Here is a 21732-nt window from a genome sequence, read left to right on the forward strand (position 1 = left end):
TTGCCCCTGTGGACCTCAGTTTTGCAGTGCTGGATAGCTGCAGTAGGTGATTACAGACTATTTTTTAAATACAGCTTTGATGTCATCAGACTTTGAAACTATTTCAGCTGTCGGTTATACCTTTCGTCCTGATTTACCTTTCTTGGTTTCTTGAGACTGATTTATCAGGGTAGCAGAATGTGAGATGCTCAGCTGCATACTTGTGGTGCTAGTAGACATTTAGAGAAAATGTTTGACTTGAAGAGTTAGTGCATGGGCAGAATTGCTCTGATGATAGAAAAAAATCTGATGTGATTGATTCTTATTTTGGATATTTCGTCCGTTGCTGTAGAACTATTTGGAGATGAAGGCTTCAGGACACAATATAGTTTTATTCTGTTCTGTTTTAATGATGGTCCAAACTCCTTTCCTAAGCTGAAAAAAAAAAGAGTATAAATTATTATCAAATAATTCAAAAAGTATCTAAAGAGTTATATAGGAAACTATACACAGAAGAAGAAAACCAAAATGCATTTGGAGTTAGCCAGAGTATTCATAGTAACAAAGTGCAGTAAGTAACGCTTTCATTCAGATCAATTTCTGAACTCAGCAATGATAGACTGAAAATATAGAAATTAATAAATGTTTGGGTAAAACTATAATTGGAAAAAACGCTACTGAGTGAAAGCCACTGGCCTGCTTTTAAGATGAGAGCTCAGCTAGCCCACCCCACCGAGACATATAATAAATGCAACTACGGTATAAATAAAGAAAGCTAATGTGAGGGATGGTTACTTGCTTTAAAATATGTTCAGTCATAATACAAATCCCTTTGCGACTGCGCTGCCTTCTTCACGTATATTTTCCAACAACATGTTAACACTTAAGCTGCTACCTTGCAGAAGTGTATACTTTATGCTGTAATCTGTTTAAATTAAAACATTCTGTGCTATAATACAAAGTATTTGTAGAAGAAACTTCTGAATTTCAAAACATAGCTGAAGCTGCTGACACGATGCCTAATAAATATTTTATCTTAAAAGGATGGGCTAGGAGAAGGCAGCACTGCCACAGGTCTCATAGATATAAGACCATTGTTCTCTTTGTACTGCCAAAGCTCTCTTGCTTCCCTTCAAATGTGTTTAATTACTCTAGGCTATTAAAGTGTATTAGCTAACGTTTTTAATATTTTTTTTGTGTGGAAGCAGACTTCAAAAATGGCTTTTTGAAATGCCAAGATCCATTTGATGCAATAAAGAGTGTTTGTAACAGAGCTCAGGGACTGCCTAACCCTGACAAAGAATATCTGTCAATTAAATTATAGTTAGAAGCAGTATTTCCTAATCAAAGATTATACTAGTTAATGATTATGTTGGATTAGTACTGATTTGAAGATCCATTATGTTATCATTAGGGGGAAGTTTGCTTCACTGATATTTGCCAAGATGCCCCCGGAATTGTATTTCAGCGCTTAGAGTTTTAGCCATGACATGTAGACAAGTCCCTATTTAATCCCGTTTTATTTACAATAATGTTAATAAACTGTTTAGAAAAGTAGCCAGAGCTTTCCTGGTGAAACAGCAAAGCCATGTTCTTAAAGCTTTTACAGTGAATATAGCACTGAAGTTGCAATCCAGAAATACTGACATCAGGAATACGGCTGGATTCATTATCTTGTTACTGCTCATTCCTGATTGCAGATGTTGCATTATTTATGGTCTGTAATGCCACGCATAAATCTCCAGTTTCTGTAATACTTAAGCAAATCGGGCTGAATTCAAGTTGGCATAGTAATAAGCAAAGGTGACGCTTCAGCAGTAATCCAGATCTCATTATTCATCCCCACAGTTCCAGCAATGTGCTTGCCACGTAATGAACAGATAAACTCTGAGGTCCGCGCTGCCGAGATTTTGCAATCTAATTAGACTGCGAAGTGGAATGAGACTGGATTCAATGGGCAACCATTGCTGTCCAGTTTAACACCAGGCTTCTTGCTTTTTATTTCTCAAGGGGGAGGGGAAGTGTAGTAGTAACTACTTAGGAATATTTTGAAAACCCTAGAATTTCCAGAACCCTTCCGTTCCTATTCTTTTTGTCTGTCCTGTCGATTATCTGAAATGGTTACAGCCTAAAAGGAAACTTCTACCAGATGTGATAAGAATATGGATTTTTATTAAATTAGCAAAGACAGAAGTATCGAACGCCTGCTTGGTGCACGCAGTTTCGCTTCTTTGGGCCTCGCTCTCGACTGTGGGCAGGCATCAGAATGGAGTGGGCGCAGCTGGGTGGCACTGGCCGAAGCCAGGACCGCAGTTCAGGATGGACACGCTGCTGGCTGCGCCTGCCAGCCGCTGCCCTGTGCTCTCCAGCGCTGCCCGAGACATAGCAATGCGTTATTAAAAGAATTCGTTTTGGAGGAGAAGAGGGTTACAAAACCTCCCAAACTCGTGCTTTTAAATCTGGTATGTTTGCTTTTTCTGTATCTGGTGGTGTGTAAGGAGAGAGGGGGAAACAAGGTAAAGGCTGACGACTGTGAGCAGAGATTGTTGCTGATGGAAGTTTTATCAAACTTTACACTGGGTTATGTGTTGCAGCACTTATTTAGGGGATGGACATGGGCAGGAAAACATTTCTAATTAGAGCCATGAGGGAAAAGAGATGTGTTCAAATAAATCTGTCCTAAGTTCCTGGGTGGTTTTCTTCTCTCTACAGGGTCTTTTATCCAGCCTTGTCAAACTGACTAGTTTAACACTGGCCAGGAACTGCTTCCAGTCCTATCCCGTGGGTGGCCCGTCCCAGTTCTCCACAATCTACTCTCTCAATATGGAGCACAACCGCATCAATAAAATCCCCTTTGGAATTTTCTCTAGAGCTAAAGTATTAAGCAAGCTGAACATGAAGGTGAGGCACAGAAACATGCTACTGTGTGTAAAATCAATGAGGAGCACTGTTTGCTGCTCCGTGGATTCTGGCAACCTACATGATACAAGGAGCGAATTTATCACGCTGAAGTGGACACTGCTGCTGTCACATACAGAAGCAATTCTGTATTAGTTTAAAAATGTGCTGTCAAGATGTTGTCTTTATTTTTGTTAGTCAAACTTTTGTCACATTTGCTTGACTTTGAACAATGAAAATAAGGACTTTGGTTGCAAAGTTCTCGAATTGCCACATGGGATGCGAGCATGTAGAGTAGTTTATTTCTTTCCTCCCGCTCTACTGTTACAGTTTAGATTATAAACAAAATTATGTGAAATATCTTTTTCGAATATATTCTTTCAAAACCTAAGTTTGGAGACTTCTGGCAGTAGTCGTAGAGCACAGAAAAAGAACCTTTAAGTCTGTGCTATGTACACTTCGAGTGAAGAGAATTACGGAAAAGAGATGATGTTTTTCTGTGAATGGGTTTGTTTAAAAGTCTTAAATTAAAAAAAAAATAAATGTTTGAGTAGTATCTAAGCTTAGCTACTGTTTTGGCACAAATGAATTCTCAGTTTGCATTAAGACCATTTTTTATCACATACATGTTTGTAACTTTGCATGTTTACCAGGACTTTGTATGACATGTTTTTTTAGATTTTTTAATGTCTGGTGTAGATTAAATTTTGTAGCTACATTTTGAGCAGCAAGACGTTCAGATTAATTTCCAATGCTTTTACTCTGAGCCATTAAGGTATATTTCTTTTGTGGTGTGTTTGGTGTTTTTTTTTCCCCTGGTATTCTTTTGTTTGGTTGGTTTGGTTTTGGGCTTTTGTTAGGTTTTTTTTAGTTAACTCCATATATTTTTAGGATTTCAGTGTTGCTGACAACACCTTTGTAAGTTATGGTGAATTTTTTATTCTTCCCCCCTCTCCCTACATTGTATTCAGCAAAGAAAGGACAAAAAAAATGTTTTTAACTACTGGGACACATGAAATCTTGAGAATTATCTAATTCTAATTTTTCCACGTCAGTTCATATTAGTAACACAGAGTCAATTCTTATGATTTAATTATCTACTATTTTGTTATGAAGTATTTTGTAAGCAGTTCGTTTAATCTCTCTGGTGCCATGCCGACTTCTTGCAAGCGCAAACCCTAAATGTTTGATATGTTAAATCACAGGACAATCAGCTGACCTCTCTCCCCTTGGACTTCGGGACTTGGACTAGTATGGTAGAACTGAACTTAGCGACTAATCAGCTCACAAAAATCCCTGAGGATGTATCTGGCCTTGTTTCTCTTGAGGTGAGCAGAGTAGAAGTGAACAGCTAAGTAAATCCATGCAAATAGACGCTCTCTACTTCAGATTTAAGTAATATTCGTTTTTGGGTCAAATAAAGCTGAATAAATACGTGTGTGTATGATATTTAAATAGATGTGTTGCATCTGTTTATGGTTGTTGTCAGCAGCTTTTACAATGTTGTTCTTTAGGCTCTAAATGAGTGTCTGTGGACAAAGAGTGAAGTACATCTATCTTTTTAACTAAGTAGAAGGAAAATTTTTCTCAACAAAAAGTTACTATTGTAAATGAAATGGCACTGAACTCAGTTCGATTCCTGGAGAGACCAGCACGGTAAAAGCAGGGATCAGAAAAACGTAGTGAAGTGGTCTACAGCCAGATGTGGCTTGAACCTTGTAGGCAGCTGGGTGGGAATTCTCAGCCTTTGAGGGAGAAGAGCTTGTGGGTTCAAACTGGGAACTAAACCTGTTGTGTCCCCTAGTCCTGTTTCCCAAGGTACCATCAGCAGAGACAAACTTAATTGCCTTTGAGGGACATCAAGATAGAGGTGCTTGTTCTGGCAATTGAGGGGACTTCGTAGCCTCTGTGAGTTACTGGGAAAAAATCTGTTAAAATACAGTAGCAAGTGGCAGATTTCCAGTGTGACTGCTGCTCTGAATAATTAATAATTCCTGTAGTTTGGGGCAAAAATTGTATGGCAGAATGATAGCTATGTAGTGGCCCGGTTCGCTTTAAGTGAAGACTGATTGATGTGAGCGGGAAGTTAGTGACCTCTAACAACTGGATTTGCTGACGGTCTGGCAGCTGCCGAAGCCGGAGAGCTGCACGGTCCACAGACCCGTTAGCACTATTTTTCTCTGTAATTAAAGAATCAAATACAAAGAACTATTTGGGCATTGTTTACACAAAAGTGCAGGTTCCCACAGCAGTGCAAAGTCAGCTGTGTTGCGTGTAGGTAATATTTTCTGTTCCTGCCTTTGTTTCTTGATACGTGATTAAAACGTTGCTATTCTTATCATTCTGTGTATATCGTAGTGCATAAAGGAAGGCCACCAAAATACTGCTTGTGCTAATGCTACGATATTGGCTTTTATTCATTTTGATTTTCACTGTGATTTTTAGCCTTGTTTTCTATTCTGTTCTGCCTTCAGTGTTTCCACGTGGTGGGAAGCTAGGGAGAGCTGGGATTGATTGGAGAGCCAGGCATTTGCGACCTTGGCTGGCTTAGCAGGGAGCTGTGCATGGCTAGGATGAGGGTCCACACTGGGTGCTCTTTCACATCCTCGTGTTTCCATGTGCCTTGTTTAATAGTTAGGGAATAGCATTGTTTAATTGGTAATTGATTACCTTACTGCTCACTGTATTGTTATGAGACTTGATTACTTCTAAGGACTGTTAGACTTCTCTAGAGGAAAAATGGTGTACTGGTGTAGCCCCTCTTCACTTGCTTGTGGTATGATGAAGAACTCTGTTAAATGATGTTGCAAATAAAGATACCGTTCTTGAACCTAGGATATTTATAATTCAACTTAGAAAGGAGGAGAAAAACAAGAGGATAGCACCCTAGTAGGGGTGGGTGTGTGATAGCAGACCATTTTGAAAAGCCATTGGGTGTCTGTGCAGTGTTGTGCTTAGCTGCTCTGATCTGTGTGTTTATTTGCTGCTGCTCCTAACCAAAGGGACACAGGGAGAAGAGGAAGTATTAAGCTTTTTAAGAGGGAACTGGCAAGCACAGCAAATAATATAAAACATGGTTATGAGATAGCTATAAGGAAGGATAACAAAATGATAAGGGAAGTCCAGGAAGAAATTGTTTTTCTTTGGTCATTTGAAGAAATAAGGTGTTCTTTGTTTTTGTTCTGCATTTGTTATTATGTAAAATAACATTTGAAAGAATTCTGTCATAAATCTATGTATTTGTATCATTAAAGACTTTTTAAAAAATGATGTTAATCACTGATTTTTTTTTTTAAATTTTTTTCAGTTTGCTTCCATAATTTGAGTGTAAGCTAATCTTGGACTTCATTACTTGAAAATATAAAAAGATCTTGTCTTAATTGTTATTTACTAATTGTGTTGCTGAAATTCTGTGTATTTGGGGTTTTTTTAGGTTCTTATATTGTCAAACAATCTACTAAAGAAACTTCCTCATGGCATTGGAAATCTACGGAAACTCCGAGAGCTAGATCTAGAGGAAAACAAACTGGAATCCTTGCCAAATGAAATAGCTTACCTCAAGGATCTGCAGGTGAAACAATAATGGACTGAAATAAACATCTTGTGTCCTTTATTTACACCATGCTGATTTAATTACAGCTAGTTTGATGAGGGAAACTATTTGGGATTGGAAGCAGAACCAGAAGTTAAGAATCTTGTGCAAGTTCATCCACAGTCTGTCCCCACTAATTCTTCCCCAAATTGATCAGTTAATATTGAACAAACAAATTTTGAGGAGTTGAACTGTTGTACCATGAGTGCAATACTGCTACAGGAATAGCCTCTGATTTCAGTCATGTTCATGAAAGCTTTTCTATTTAGGCATGTATTTGACTATGCACTGTTTTATGTTTAGTGGTGCATAATAGAGGTCTGAAATGTTGTCGAAGGGTAGAAATTTTATTGTTCAAATGCTGGAGAGTAGAACCCATCAATCTATCAGCTATGTATCTTGTTACTTGCTGTCCTTCGAAGCAGAAGTCATTAAGTTAATTTTTAAAAATGTGTTTTTTCCCTTAGAAATTGGTTCTGACTAATAATCAGTTGACGACACTTCCCAGAGGTATCGGTCACCTTACCAATCTGACGCACCTTGGGCTTGGAGAGAATCTTCTCACACACCTTCCTGAGGAAATTGGTAAGATCCCTTTTTCTGGTTTTATGCAGTGTGCCTGAGCCAAAGCAGTTACTGACACAGAAGATAGGCATCTACTGTGCTTGTAAGTAGAGGCCACAAAATTTCTGTGAAACTTAGATACACACAACCTGACGTGAAGCGTGTGCCACAGGAACAGCACTGTAGGGTATGATCTTTATCTTGCTGAGCTGTAGTGAAACAAACGGTCTAGCTTTTCTAAGTTCTTCTGCAGAAGGCCGCTGAATACACACTCACCTGGAATAGTGAGATTCCTTTTTTCTCCAGATTCTCCCACAAGCTGTGTATTCTCAGTCTCTCAACTTCAAAAACCTGTTCTTACAGAATCATAGAATGCTTTGGCTTGGAAGGGACCTTTAGAGGTCATCTAGCCCAACCCCCTGCAGTGGGCAGGGACATCTTCAACTCGATCAGGTTGCTCAGAGCCCCATCCAACCTGGCCTTGAATGTTTCCAGAGACAAGGCCTCCACCAGCTCTCCCGGCAATCTGTGCCAGTGTTTCACCACCCTCCTGGTAAAAAATTTCTTCCTTATATCTAGTCTAAATCTACCCTCTCTTAGTTTAAAGCCATTACTCCTTGTCCTATCTTGGAGAGAGGTCTGTGTCAGAAAGGAAATGCACTGGTCCTACTGTAATTCCGTAGTCTAGGCAAAACCCTGTGTAAGGTGTAGACAGAACTTGTGTAAGGTGTAAACAGCTGAAGCAAACGTTTCTGCTCATAGTCCCTCTGCACACACTTCTGTTTGTACACCACCATATTGTTTTTCACCTTGGTAAGGTAAGAAAAGGAAGCGAAGAGGAGGAAATGTACAGAAAGGAGGGGAGGAATAGGATTCTTTTTGTCTACTTGAGACATTCAGAGCATCTGAAACTGAGAGCCCCCATTTCTTTTATAGTCGGTCACAAGTACCTCCAGAGCATGATTCTGAGCACTTAAGTTAAAATCTTAAAGCTAGAGCTCATTGTGTATGAAAAAAATGATGGGAGAAGCTACACAAAGCAAAATGGGGTCAGAAACAGTGACGTTCAGCTGGCAAAGCCTGGGACGTGGTCTGTCTCTCCCAGCATCTCGAGTGAAGAGCTGTTGCTCGCCTCGTGTGTGCCTCAGTGTGAGAAGGGCCTAAACTAGTCTGTATCTGGAGCTTTATGATTCGGTTCATGGGTTAGTGGAGGGAGTTTGGATGCTGTGGAATTAAAATATGTAAGTAAACTTGAAATACTATTGTAGGAGCACAATTTAGTTATTGAAGCTGGTTGTCTTAACAGATTAGAGAATAGTTAACTATTTTCAGATGTGGCTGCTTCATCTGAAGTGATCAGCTGTTTCCCATTATTTCTAAGCCTTTCTTTTTTGTTGGTTTTCCATGCCTTGAGCCCTGGCTACTGCTTTCTCTTGGGAAAGATGAAGTCGTCTTTTAGGTTATAGGAGATGTTTATGGTGTGTAAGATCGGAAAGTGAGGAATGTTTGGAGGAAGACTGGTATGTTTGGAGTCTATTTCAAATAGACGTATTAATTTTGGTATTTGATTGCTGTGGAGGAGTGGAAGTCTTAAGAAAGAAGAAATTAGTCCATATTCCTCCTTCTGGTTAATCTATATTGCAGCACCTGTAATAGGGGCAGGTTGTAAAATTTGAATTCAGGAGGAATTTTTCACATGGGTTTGTTCCATTTAATAAATTCCCTGCTGTGCAGAGATCTCTCCTGCTTTCTTCCTGTGGCACATTACGGTTACAGCTTCAGGTCTTTAATATATGGGTTCTAATTAAATACAAGATATGACATAGATATTTTTATATAGATAATACATACTGTATGGTATAAATATTTTCTAAGCCCTTCTAACTAGTTGAGTATTGCCTGCAATTGCAAAGCAGTTGGCTGAACAGTTACAGTGAGGTCTCTCTCAGTTCTCTTACTCTGTGTATTGTCAATTCAGTTGTTATCTAAAGGAAATGTAGTAATGAATGTTTTTACAGGGAAACTAAAGCAAATTGCCTAAGTTCCGCTGGTTGAATATAGGAGTTTAGATGAGTCACTAACTCTAGATTCTACGTAGTAAAGAATCTTAGAGTGGACTTTGGGCTTCTGTCGTAAGTTATAAACTGCATGAATGAAAAACAATGCTACTTTGTGTTATTTTATTTTAACCAGGTACACTGGAGAATCTGGAAGAACTGTATTTGAATGACAACCCCAATCTGCACAGCCTTCCCTTTGAGCTGGCTCTTTGCAGCAAACTGTCAATAATGAGTATTGAGAACTGCCCGCTCAGCCACCTTCCACCTCAGATTGTTGCAGGAGGACCCTCCTTCATCATTCAGTTCCTAAAAATGCAGGGACCATATCGTGCCATGGTCTGATGCTAATCGGATTGTCCAATACACTGTACAAAATACAAACTGCATTAATGTTGTAATTGTCTGTATATGTATATATAATATAATATATGCAGTTTATATTATATTATATATATATATAAATATATAAATAATATAAAAAGGCAAATTTAAGACTGCATTATGTGTTTCTGCTAATAGAGGAATCATAGCCATTTAGATTTTTTTTATTCTGTAAAAATGCTTGTCTAAGTTTTCGTTGCTGAATTTGATGGAAGTTGTCTGAATAATCTGGAAATGCCAGTTCATTTAAAGCAATTGCCAATGAACTCAAAGTTTAAATTTAAGGGACAAAAATACTTTTGCTTAGATTTACTTTCAGTTAAGAGAAATGTATAACCTTTATATAATGAACTTTTCTGTTTTCCTCCCTCTTTTTTTTTTTTTGTGTGTGTCAAAACCTGAAAGGGTCATGTGTCCTGAGGTTGGGATTTTCTTTTAACTTATTTTGAGATTTGAAGCAAATGGTGGTTTTATATTGTTTACAGTCAGAGTAAATCACTGGATTTTGTTTTATTCTGATTTGCTCTGTTTTAATCAATCATATCTAGAATTTATATGCCTCTGCTGATGAATTTTTATCAACCGGTTTGTATACTAAAAACATATACTGATCAGAACAACTGGCAGGTGAGAAGGATGCAGTCAAAACAAAAGAAAAGAGAAAAAAGCTTGAATTCCTTTAAGTCTTGCTTCCCTGAGTTATCAGTTGCAGGCATAACATATCTGAACTGAGCCTTTTGCGGTTGGTCTTTTCTAGCACAAGTAAACCTTTTGAGATTGGTAAAAACGTGGAGTATACTCAGTGAAGAGCGGTTTTCATTTTGTGAAGTAACAATTCCATGAGGTCTAACAGTACAGTTAAGTGGCAAGGAAATAATATATATGTACATTTTTATTACGATGTTGAGTCATAAACTACAACAGGCAATTTTAAGGATTCCTTATAGTCCTTGTACAATAAATGAATGTGTCTTACTTTTAAACACTGCAATATATGTAAGTTTTAAGGTTGGTTAACAATGTACTATGGTTTTATATCTTGACTTGCCTTGTACCTCCTTCCATTATGGAACTTCTGTGTCCAAGCACAATATCTTCACACTGTGCTGTTTTGCTGCTGAACTAAATGCACTTTTCCCCACAGCTGGGGCACTTGCTTCAAAATATTCAGTTCAGTATCTTGATTATTCTTTTTTAACTTCATCCTATCTGTTTGAGTATTAAACCGATCTATTAAAAAAGAGGCACCTTTTTCATTCGTGCATAGATGTTGGTAGCTCAAGAGAAACGCTGTAAGTAGTGGACGTTCAGTTTTATCGTGACTGTCTTGGTTGTTTGAAAGGTAGAAGATGCTTCAGGGAGATTTACACTACTGCTGCACTTGCAGGGCCAGTTGTCCTTTTCCAGGAGGGTAGGAACTTGAGGCGGTTGCATCCCATGGTTACTCAAGAACCGTCCAGTTTATACTCATTGGAATTGCTGCTGGGGTAGTGTGACTTAGAGGACTGTACCTTTTGAACAAAATCAAATCAAATGATGCTATGGGAAATCTATTTCACATGCAGAAGTTTGGGGAATACTATTTCTGGCTTTCAGGCATGCTTACTTAGATGTATTGCCTTGATCTGGTTGCATTCTGTTTTGTCGTACTTCTTTCCATTAACAAGGAGTAAGTTTAAATGGAAGGCAGGTGGAGATATAAAACCTTAGAGGGCTTAAACGTGCTGTAAAACTTTTGTAGATGTCACTGGATTTTACTAGATAATGTTTTCTTTCTCACATGCTCTGTGTTGTCCCCTCCTCCCCCCTTTTTTTTTTACATCTACTGTAGCTTTTCGGTTTAGACTTTAGTTTATAAAGGGCAAGTTCCTTACAGTCCTGCCTGAAGTTAATCTTTCTCAGCATTAAGGTGTTAAAAAATGAAGATGCTGAAATGCTTGGTATCAAGATTGTAATCTAACTTCTGAATGTACTGCTAAATCCATATTTGTGCCCTCAGGTCACTAGGGGAAACTGGTTTGATTAATACGGTTCCTTAAAACAAAAGTGGCGACCCCTTGTGTTTTCAAGCATCTTGGTCTCATTCCCTGTCTGCTCCTCAATCTCATTTTTATGAGAGTTGTTAGGATTGAATTGGTTTAGTTTGTAAATAAGTTGATTATTCACCTTGCTGAGGTACATGGTTAATGACTGTATGATTGGAGCTCACCCTCTCTCACATAAATTCTTGTGGAGAAGTTGGCTACCAAAATAGTGCTCGTTACACTCACTTAAAAACAAACTTTTCTTTTCATTACACTTATAGGAATAAATAAAGCTAGGTTTTAATTCGTTACTACATTAAAACCAGGATATTTTTTCAAACAATCTTTGTACTAGTATGGTTGATGCAATGCCAGATAATCGTAAGCCCTGTTTCAGGAGTTTAATTTTATACATTCTGAGATGAAAGCTTATTTTTTCAGTGTCTCAAGAGAGGTGTGAATAAAAGCAGTGTCACAGACATTCTGGTACAGGAGAAATCAACACAGAAGAATTTGAAAAGTTCTTTAAAATTATCCAAAAGTTTAAGTATTAAATGTGTCGCCTGGATTGGGAATAGATGTATATAAATCCATACAAGTACATACATGGATTTATATCCAAATCTATGCACAGATCCGTATCAGTCCAGCTGTTTGGATTGTTCAAAACATTCTTACACTCTGACATAAGACTTCTGCATTTCCCAGGATGCTGGATTGTTGACTGGTGCGATTTCTAAATTGTATTCAGTGCCTGATGACATTCAGTTGGTCACATGTGCTGGCTTACCCGTGTCTAAGTATTTTGTTTGGCCTAATCAGTTAAAGTAGGAATGGAAAGAGCTTCATCCTGACAAGTGTATGTGTGCATACATACATACACGTGTATGTGTATCTATGTATGAAAGCATAGACAAGGTGGAGAAATCAATTCTTTACGGCATCTTTGAAAACAAGATGGAGAAACAGGTGATTCCCAAGTACTTGTATTAAATATTTATCCCCCTTGCTGTACTGGGGGAAATAAGTTAGAAGAGTTATTGAAAAGTGTGACAATCTTTACTTTGGGTGAAAATCATGACCTTGATTGCTTGCCCAGAGACAAAATACCAATTTTATATGTGTCTGTGCCTATGTACGTAAGAATAGGTACATATACACATGCCCCATAAAGACACTATCCTGAATCATGCCTTGATTTAATAAGCTAAATTACTGTACTATAAACTATATAGTATTATGGAAGTCTGGCAAGGTGTAAAGCAGATTAGGGATTTGTTAAATAATGAAAAGAAGGAATAATTGCCATTGTGACTCCTGTTGGTCACATACTGCATTTAAATTTACTATACAGAAAGTTGTTTGGTAATTCTTTGCAAAAATGTTTTCTTACGGTATAAACCCATTAAAGTACTGTCTCTGGCTGTCCCATATTTAAGTTCGTCACCAAAGTTGTCTAGCATAAATGCAGGGGAAATGCTGCATGTAAAGTTGGGTCACAACGGGCGCTTGTCCGTTTGCCAGATGCTGTTGGAAACTTTTAAATTCATACACCCTTTTTAGAAAGAGATTTGGACTGTAGAATATTTGCTTCAGTGCCTCTCTTTGGTTTAAGGTTTTCTTTGCAGTTTTGCCCCTCTTTTGCTAACGTTGTGTGAGAAAGTGCATGTTCAGACTTCTTGAAGGTCATATTTGCTCATGTACATGATTTGGTAAATTAGTAGTCAAGCTGTCTAGCTGGTTAGTACTTAAACCCATTGTGTCAGCTGGAATTCAAGTATCATCTGTAATCCTGGGAGTTTGAAAAATACCTTTAATTGCCTTTTATTTGACAATTAGAAAACTTGGAGAATTTTGGGATGGGTTTTTTTGGTTGGTTGGGTTTTGGTTTTGTTGGGGGGTTTTTTGGTTTTTTTTGTTTTGTTTTTTTAAAACCCCAAAATAAATCAATTTTCTGAATCAGTACAACCCATATCGAAGTCTTCATATCTGGATGCAATTAACAATTTTCATGTAGTCAGTATCACACCTTGGTTGTATCAAATCGGCATGCGAGAATAGCTTCTAATTAGAAATTATAAATGTGCAGTTGGCAGTAATTTGCGCAACACAAACTTCAAGGCACAGTAAGGACAATTACAAACAAATGATAGTATCTACAAATGGTTTCTGGTTTTACGTTAGCAAAGATCAGAAAATTATGTTTATTATTCTGATGTTTAGGTCATAACCAGGACTGCACGGGACTTTTGCTGTGGAAAAACACCAGACCACACTAATTTTGTGGTTAAAAGCTAAACAAGAGTGTAAACAGTCTACAAAAATGTACTTTTAATCTGAATTATTGTAATGTTGATTGTTATGTCTATATAAAAGATTGCCTTGCTTTTTTATAAGAGTCATTCTGTATCAATGCATTCATTATAAATAGTATATTTGTAAATAAGCTGCCACTGAGTCTTTTGAAAGTTTTCTAGTATTTCTAGTCTAACATTAACTGGGATGTAAGTTGCACCCTTGCAGTGCCCCAAATTATCACGAACTGCTTTCTCATTATATACTCATCACTCTTCAAAAGACCTTTTGTTTCAAGTGAAACATAGACTTTCATGTAGAGCAATTACAGGAATCTTCAAAAGGTGCACGATAGTAACTGCTTTACTTGGTCATGTAGATTGGACACCTTTTATAAAGCAAATGTTGGTAAAATCTTTTACTTTCTTTTTGTTTCAGTACAGTAGGGTGTACAGTAAAAAAAACACACCACCCTTCTCTCTGAAAGGGAAAGTAAACCTTGGATTTCAGTGCGAAATGTATTTCAACAACAATAAAATTAAAGTAGGTGTAGAATTCTAGTGCCTTAGAGACAGACGCTGGCATTTAACCTTCTGGTTTAGTAAAAGACAATATTGCCAAGCTGATGTGACAGCTCTAAACCGATGTCTTTTAACTCTGTAAAGCTTATTACAGTAGATGCTGTTTCAAGAAGGTCATGCTTACATCATGTCCTACAAACAAAAAATGCGATTATCCTTTGAAATCAGAATAGAAAGGCCTCAGCAGTTTGGATATGATGATGATGAGGTGGGCACCGGTGTACTTGCTATAGCTGATCGCTTTAAAACACTGCAACAGGTTCTGGCAGCGTGTACAGCACTTGTGCCGTAAGCTGCCTCTGCCCTGACATCAGAGCTCTGCTGATGGAAAACAGGAGAGGGGCTGATCAAACTGCCGAAAGGTCTGTCTGGGGGTTGTGTCGATCCCTGTTACTGTAAGTGATCCAGCGGTCTGAAAACAACCTGAGGACGTGGCCAGTCTCGTCCAGGAGCAGCTGTCCCGTGCCGTTGGCCCGCGTACTGTCCCTGCCCTGTCCGGCTGGGCTGAGCGGCAGATGTCTGCGGAAACGGGGATGTGCAGCTCCAGACCGCGCCAGCCAGAGTTTGAAGGGCTGGCGAGAAGGAAACAGCATCTGCATTGCTGTGTTTAGTTTAGTAGCCCTTGACAGATTAGGCAAATTCACACAAGCAAGTACTTTCTATTTTTTTTTTTTTTTTTAAATCTAAATCTATTTGTATTTCTGGCCTCTGCAACATCCTGTGTCTGATACTTCTACAATATAATTATGTGCTGGGTGAAAAAGCACTTCCTTCTGTTTGTTTCGAACCACACCACCTTATTTCATTTGGTGACTCCTAGTTCTCATATTCTGAGAAATTTATGAACAGTCTTTTTCCTGTTCATCTGCTTTTTACTGCTCGAGTGGGGTTTTTTTCATAAATGGCAGCATTTTTTCTCCAAGTCATAGAGTTCTAATTTTTTAGCTTCTCTTCCAACAAACCCTCTTCCATTCTGTGATAATTCTTGTTGCCTTTCTCCATAGTTTTCTAGTACTGACTCTGATTCTTTTTCCCAATTCATGGCCTTTACCAAGCTATTTTGTTCTTTATGTACTACTTCTGGTTTGTGAAATAGAAGTACAGCTCTGTTAAGAAAATGAAAGTGGAGTGGGCGGTAAAGTTTAGTGCTAAACTCCAGTAGGGAATAATCCCACTAGGCAATGACCAGATTGGGGTTTAGGCATCAGATGCACGCCACCCACTGCAGTAATGAATTGTTCCTCTGATCAGCTATAACTGACTTTCATCATCTCTTGCAACTAGATTTGAGAAATAAAGTTAAATTTTCCATAGTATGCTGATTTAAATAAGTCAGGATTTAAAATGCTGTTTTTGCTGGTAAGAGTGCATAGTTTTGGAAGATGTGACTTTTGAATATTTCAGCTGGCTTTTTTAAACTGTGGAAGCCCTTTTTCTGAAAATATTGGGAAATTTGTAGTGTTGTTGTTTCTTTGGAAGAGAAGCTGGAGACCAACAGTGCACTGGTTGGGTTTTATTTTCCTCCTGGAAGTCTTTGCAGAAAGCTCCGTAAGAAATTCCCATAGTTTAAAAAAAAAAAAGGGAGGTGGGGCAAAAAAGCAATTTCCCCTGTCCCCAGCAGCATTCTGCCGATAATCGGTGTCAGCCAGACAGCGCTCGGCAGCCACCGGCACCGGGGAGCTTGCGGGTCACGACCACTTTCTGTTCGAGTGATTGAAGTGAGCATCCGCAGATGGGCCTGGCCTCAGGAGAACCACGCGTGTTGGCTCTAATTGAGTGAAAAGTGAAGAAAATGTTTGTTTCTGGCACCCTGTCTCCTAAAGGCTGTATTAAAGGCCTCAAAAATGTGCGGATGGCGTGTTGCGTGACTCTGGCGAGACAAACCGGTTACATGTTTGTGTAGTTAATCCAGCCTAAGTGCTTCAGAATAGCAAGTCTCCCAACACTGCTCTCCAGTGACAGGTCCTACTTTCCACTGGTGGGAAGCTGTGGGCTTAGGTACTTACTGTATGTTGAAGCGTTTAGTGTGCAGATAGTGCATAAAATCTGGACACCGGGCAGTTTTCTGGAGTGTAGCTGGTGCTTTGAACTCTGTGTGGTGGCAACGGCAGAAAAAAGGTGTTAAAGGGCTGGAGATGGTTAGCTTTGATACAATTAGAAGAGGCTGAGTGCCTTGAAAGCTAATTTGTTTTGTGTTTGCAAGCCATCTCAGTCAAATAAAATACATCATCTCTTCGTACAAGCCTTGCCTCACTTAGGATTGTGGGAGTGGGGGATAGGGATAATTCGATTACCAAGATCAAACGGTGCTGTTTTAGAGGAGGAGCCATCTGGAGTATCTGAGTGAGCAGCTGGCAGCCTGGGCTGCGCGGTTAGGGATCTGACTGTACGCCTGGCAACTATTTTTTTCCACTGCAAAACCTTTTAAGAGTCTTTAGAGATCAATCTACCCCACTGCTTCTGAGTAAGATGCTATCTGCAAAATTGCACACAAGTGTTCCATTTTAAAAGCTCTTTCCACAACACCCTCTTTTTCCTTTCTCTTGGTAAAGTATTTCTTTGTTAAGACTCATAATGAATCCTTAATTTGCTGTGGTGTGGTAGTTGCTTCGCTTGACCTAGTAGTAGCTGGTTTGCTTTTTGTCCTGCGTTATTACAGCTGTGCTGCCTGAAGTGATTTCCAAATTTCGTGAGGACAGTTTTAATGAAAATACATTTTTCCATGAAAATCTTAAAACGTTTGAAAACAGCCATGGTAAGGACAGCACAGTAAAACTTCTCTCTATATAGTCCAAGTCTTTTGGATGCCCTTCAGCCTTTTTTGGTCCTTGCCAAGTACGTTAACTGGGTGGGAAGTTGTAACTGAGGAGTTGGAATCATTGATCCTTGCCAGCACAGCAGAGGGCAAGGAGTTCTGCTAGGTAAGGAGCTGCTGGGCAGCCAGGCAGCCCAGATGTCAGGCTTTTTCATCTTCTCCAGGTGAAGAACTTCTTTCTAGGCCTGCCGGGCATTTCCAGCTTCCCAAGAAGCCGCATCAGAGAGCACCGTGTGGTTCTGGCGTGGGGGACCAGGAGAGATTCCCAGCAGCGCCAGGGAGTCCGAGGCTTGCCCGGAAGGGGTGCGAGGCGCTGGAGGAAATTCCCTAAAAGCAGCTTGAGCACAGTGGTAAGCGGGTCCCCGCAGCCGGCGTCTCCCGGTTGGTGCCGTGACAGCACGCGCCCAGCTGCAGCTCCAGGGACAGCCTGCCAGGCAGGAGAGCGCGGCCAAGATGCTGGGGTCTGTGGCTCCACAGATGGATGGTCCTGGAGCCAGGCCACCACTTCTGGAGAAGAAGCTTTTGAAACTGGGGGGGGAAGGGGTTGACGTCGCATTAAAACAGAACTGTAACTGGAAGTGGCAGAGTCCTCTGTGAGGAGGAGGGGCTTTTCCAGCAGCGCATGGTTTTTTCACTGTGAGCTCTTGCAGGGTCACAACTGATCTCACCCTCTCCACTTGCGCACTCGCCTCCCACCCCTCCTACTTCAGATTTCCCTCTTTTTACAAACAGCTGTTTGTCTTGCTGGGATGCTTCCCACACTGTGCTGAGCTGAAATAAGTGGAGAAGGGCAGGAAGAGCAAAAAAAATAAATAAATAACGGTGTGGGACCAGCAGCTTCTGACCCATATACCTGTCAGCTCATCCAGTTCTTCTGAACTTGCTTCATATTGGTTACGAGCCCCTCTGCTCTAGTTCTGTTGCAGAATAGAAAGACCAGGGGAAAAAAAGGATTTGGGAACAGATGGCTGGGAGAGGGAAATACAAAAGATGGATCTGCTGCACATGGCACAGCTGTGCATTGCTCTACAGCTTCTCTGTTGGCTCCTTGGACGCTCAGTTTGTAGAGCCCAGCCAGGTTTTTACACGGTGTCTCAGAGTCCCTGTGAAGGCTTTGGATGTCTGTGCTTTCCAGATAAATGATTTGGCTTGGGATACACGTCAAGACTTGGATAGAAATGAATTTTGATTAAATGACGATTCTGTGGCAAATTTTTGCTCCAAACTAGGAAGAAGGATGAATGTCTTAGTTTTTCAAGTGACGTGGAGTGCTTAGCAGTCCGTGAAGAGTTCTGAAATATGTGTAATGCTTGGTAATACTCGTCGCTTTTGCTTTAGGAAAACCCACATGCTCCCACAATGAAATTGTTAGTGAAATATTAATGAGAAAATGACATTCGCATTTCATACAAATACTGAATTCCCCAGAAACGTTAAAAAATTTACATTTTCTTAAGATACTCATTGCCACTATTGCATTTTACCGCTCTTGTCTCTTGCTCTGCTTAAGGCAAATTGAGATTGGATTGTAGTGAGGAATCAGTAGTGCTCTTCAGTGACCTTAACTCCAGAGGACTTTGCTGGCCTGGTGAGGTGTCCCAGTGCTGGGAGACATTGGGAATCCTCCTCAGAAGCACCTGAGCCTGGTTCCTGGCTGGATGGTTGATCCCACACACCCTGCCTGCTGGGCAGCGCAGAAGGGCTCCTCTGCGAAACAGTTTTGAGGGGCTGTCAGTTAAAGCCAGCTGCGGTCTGCAGTGAGCTGCCTTTCTGAGGATCTGGGGGATGTTTTTAGCCTAGCTGAACGGAAAAGGTGCTGTCAAGCCTTGAGATTTCGGTTGTGCTGTTTTGCTGTCGATGTGTCTGGTTGCACTGGGACTATGCCTCTGGTAACGCTTGGATGCTGTACGGCAATTTCCACTTCTCTGCGGTTGTGACCCAGCAAATGGCTTGGCCTCAGCAAGTGGGAAGAAGAGTTCAGGGTGGGTTCAGCGCTCCCCGGCTGCAGGGGAGCTTCAGCATTTCTCACAAAGATTGCTTTCCTCGTCAGTCCTTCTGCCCTTGCATGTAACTGGCGCTGACAGGGTGAATAGCAGAATTGTGCACGAAGTAGTAGAGATTTCTCCTTTCCCTCCCCCAGCTGTAGCGCCCGTCGATTGCTCTTGGAGTGGCAGAGGGTGTTAAGGACATCAAGCCTTGCGAGGACGGGGATGGCATCCTGTGCTGATGAGGGCACTGCCCTGCAGCATCCTTCATCCCAGTGCAAAGGCAGCGCTGTGGCACAAGAATTTGCTGGTGTCACTGCACAGGGTTGAAAATGACTTCTCAGGAAAAAAAAGGAATAGTTTGTTTGTAGCAGCAGAGATTAATGCTTGCTGGTATGTGCTTAGTTTTCTGTGACACTTCAGGGCAAGACATGGATTATTTTGCTCTTGAATTTTGTATGGCAGGAATTTCCCTTGCTACCTATGATGTTTCCAGGGAAAAAGAAAATCTGAGTTTAAAAAGCACAAGTGGAGATGTATTATACCTCTTCTCTCAGCATCTAGTTTATCAGCCTGCCTTCTCTAAGTGCATTGCCCTGATTGCACATTACCACCCTCGGTATTCCCAGATAGGATAAATGTTTCCTGGGGAGAGAGCTATTTTGTATTGCTGAAAAGCAAAGGATGGTGCTGAATAAGCAAATAAATCAAAAGCTGGTGTTTAAACTTAATTTGAGCCTCTCAGGAAAAAAAACCACAACGTTGTACCTTGCAATCTGCAGAGGGATAATTGCATTGTAGGCAACGAGGGAACGAGCCCAGTAACGATGATGGATTTCCCTCTGTGGCGCGTTGCGTGCAGGATCTGCAAACCATGGTGAGGATGGGAACCCTGGCTCTGGAGAGAAGAACCCTCCCTCCCATGCCCACCGGACGGTGAACGTTTCTGTCAGCTTTCCGCTCGCCTGGCTGTTGTCACACGGCCGGGAAGGTGTTGGACCACCCGCCAGCCAGAGCTCCAACCCGGGGCAGCCCCTGGCCCTGCCGAGAGGTCTCTGCTCCGAGAAGCCCCCCCCCAGAGGTAGGTCCCCGCTCCTTCCCTCCCGCAGAGCAGATCCCTGTGCAGACATTCCTGCCATGGCCAAGTGGGCAGATTGTGGCCAGGGTATGGGAAGAGGGCCTGGCCTTGGGGGGAATGTCCCCTTCTGCATGGCCTGATGGCACAGGGGCAGGACAGGGAGAAAGCACCTTGAGAGGGCTGGTGAAGGCAAGCTCTCCCCTGGGCGCTCGTAACACCGGGCTCAGTCCACAGTAAAGGTTTATCCTTCAAGGTGTTTGTGTCCCTTCCCAACACCCTTCCTCCTCCACCCACTGCTGGGGTGGGGAAGGAAAAGCCTTGACTCGGAAGGACTCTGCTCAACTTGACATCTCTTCCTGGGGGCTTCGCTCAGCCCTTGCCTTTAGCTAAGCTGGGTTTGATCGTTGGGAGACCTGGGTTTGCCCTACCCAGTGCTGCTCTTCTGCAGCTGTCTGCTTGCTGTCCCCTGGGAGCTGGGGCTTCCCCAAGAGAGCCAGGCTGTTTTGGGGAGAGGCTGGGGGCAGGAGGTGGCCACTGGTGCCTGGGGGGAGAATTTACAGGAGCCTGTGGGTTACAGCTGGGGTGGGGGGACAGCAGGGACACAGCAGCGGGGGGTGGGCAGAGTGTCCTGGGATGGGAGTCAGCCGGTGCAGAGGAGTTGTCATACCAGGCCATGGTTTAGGACCTTGGGGACTTGCAGGGCTCTGGATGCTGCCCCGTGTCCTCCCCTGTGTCCCCAGCTGAGGCAGCTGTGGTGGCAACCTGGAGAAGCTGTTGCAGAGAGGTCTCCTTCCAGATACGGCTGCAGCTCCTGGATGGCTTCTCAGTGTTATTTACTTTTGCCACTAGATGGTGAAATAAGTAATAAGGGAAAACAAAGAAAGTTTTGCTGCGTTCCCCTGCGGCCTCCCTCCCTGTGAAACCACACTGACCTGCTCCGCTTTCGGGGAACCCGGCAATTTCAGGCAATTAGCCCCTGGACCTTGTATATGGCTCAGCCTTCAGGGACTGCTGCTGCCACGCCGGCGCTCTCATCTTTTTAACCCTAGCGCTGCCGCCCTGGATTGATGGAGACTTGGCCAGCTGGGTTAAGTGCAGACAGCAAAGCTGCCTGGTGCAGGTGTGCACAGAAAGCTGTCTCCTGCTACGGCACCTTGCTGCGGTCTGGTTTTTGAAAGGGGTGTGCGGTCTGCTTCTGCTTTCCCGTGATGATCTGAACCTGCTGCGAGACCCACACCTTGCCGGGTGGGAACTGCAACCTTCAGTCCCTGCTTGGCCGCTCTCTGCTGTGCCCTCTCTTTTCAGAGCTGCTTGCTTTGCTGGAAGCTTTGCTCTGGCTGTGCCAAAAGAGCTTGCTGGGGATGTGCAACGAGCCGGAGAGTTACAGCTCACCTGGGGCACTTCTGCCATTGCAAGAGCGGTTGGGTGAGCGTTGCCGACTGCAGCCCCGGGCCCAGAGGTAGCGTCACTGGCTCAGTCT

The 21732-nt window shown here is 41.7% G+C and overlaps 1 protein-coding gene across 4 annotated transcripts in view; it reads left to right on the forward strand.

The window, feature by feature from the left end:
* The window catches only part of SHOC2 (SHOC2 leucine rich repeat scaffold protein), a 67711-nt gene extending 57254 nt beyond the window's left edge, over nucleotides 1-10457 (forward strand). For all 4 annotated transcript variants that reach the window (XM_075423733.1, XM_075423734.1, XM_075423736.1 and 1 more), the window contains 5 exons: nucleotides 2692-2880; nucleotides 4083-4205; nucleotides 6311-6448; nucleotides 6937-7054; nucleotides 9227-10457. In XM_075423733.1, coding sequence (XP_075279848.1) covers nucleotides 2692-2880; nucleotides 4083-4205; nucleotides 6311-6448; nucleotides 6937-7054; nucleotides 9227-9435 — 777 coding nt within the window. In that variant the 3' untranslated portion in view covers nucleotides 9436-10457. The remainder of the gene's footprint in view (nucleotides 1-2691; nucleotides 2881-4082; nucleotides 4206-6310; nucleotides 6449-6936; nucleotides 7055-9226) is intronic.
* Nucleotides 10458-21732: the final 11275 nt, after the last annotated feature.

Source organism: Opisthocomus hoazin, chromosome 6 (genome assembly GCF_030867145.1).
Source record: "Opisthocomus hoazin isolate bOpiHoa1 chromosome 6, bOpiHoa1.hap1, whole genome shotgun sequence".
Classification (NCBI taxonomy): Eukaryota; Metazoa; Chordata; class Aves; order Opisthocomiformes; family Opisthocomidae; genus Opisthocomus; species Opisthocomus hoazin.